This window comes from Sipha flava, unplaced genomic scaffold (assembly GCF_003268045.1).
Source record: "Sipha flava isolate LNK unplaced genomic scaffold, YSA_version1 68_pilon_pilon, whole genome shotgun sequence".
In the NCBI taxonomy this organism is placed as follows: Eukaryota; Metazoa; Arthropoda; class Insecta; order Hemiptera; family Aphididae; genus Sipha; species Sipha flava.
Window position 1 is genome coordinate 1,484,749 of NW_020273608.1, and position 836 is coordinate 1,485,584.

General features: G+C 48.7%; 1 protein-coding gene across 1 annotated transcript in view; it reads right to left on the minus strand.

Annotated features, from left to right (window-relative positions):
- The window catches only part of LOC112691946 (proteoglycan 4-like), a 40,528-nt gene that overhangs the window by 1,090 nt on the left and 38,602 nt on the right, over window positions 1-836 (minus strand). Inside the window, exon 9 of the mRNA XM_025566425.1 lies at window positions 1-484. This exon is cut by the window's left edge and continues 545 nt beyond it. Within this exon, the coding sequence (XP_025422210.1) occupies window positions 1-484 (484 nt within the window). The remainder of the gene's footprint in view (window positions 485-836) is intronic.

Below are 836 nucleotides of genomic sequence, written 5' to 3' on the forward strand. Positions count from 1 at the left end.
GGATAACACACTGGAGGTGCAGGTGTTGATGGATATGAAGTTGGTGGTGGTGATGGTTTTGGGCATCTAGGATCATTAGATCCTGGGTAACACACTGGAGGTGCTGGTGTTGATGGATATGAAGTTGGTGGCGGTGATGGTTTTGGGCATCTAGGATCATTAGATCCTGGGTAGCAAATAGGAGCAAGGGTTGTAGATGGTGGTGGAGGTTTTGGACATCTAGGGTCTGTTGATCCCGGATAACACACTGGAGGAGCTGGAGTTGATGGAGTTGGATAAGAAGTTGGTGGTGGGGATGGTCTTGGGCAATTAGGATCATTAGATCCTGGATAACAAACTGGAGGTGAGGGTGTAGATGGAGTTGGGTAAGGAGATGAAGGTGGTGTAGGTCTTGGGCATCTAGGATCAGTAGATCCAGGAAAACAAATTGGTGCAGGAGTTGTAGATGGTGGTAAGGGTTTTGGACATCTTGGGTCATTTGATCCTGGATAGCACACTGGCGGTGCTGGTGTTGATGGATATGGAGTTGGTGGTGGTGATGGCTTCGGACATCGTGGATCGTTTGATCCTGGGTAGCACACTGGAGGTGCTGCTGTTGATGGATATGATGTTGGTGGTAATGATGGTCTTGGACACCTAGGGTCATTAGAACCTGGATAACATAATGGAGGTGCTGGAGTTGATGGAGTTGGGTAAGGAGTTGGTTGTGGTGAAGGTCTTGGGCATCTAGGATCATTAGATCCGGGATAACAAATTGGTGCTTGGGTTGTTGATGGTATTGAAGGTTTTGGACACCGTGGATCGTTTGATCCTGGGTAGCACACGGGAGGTGCTGG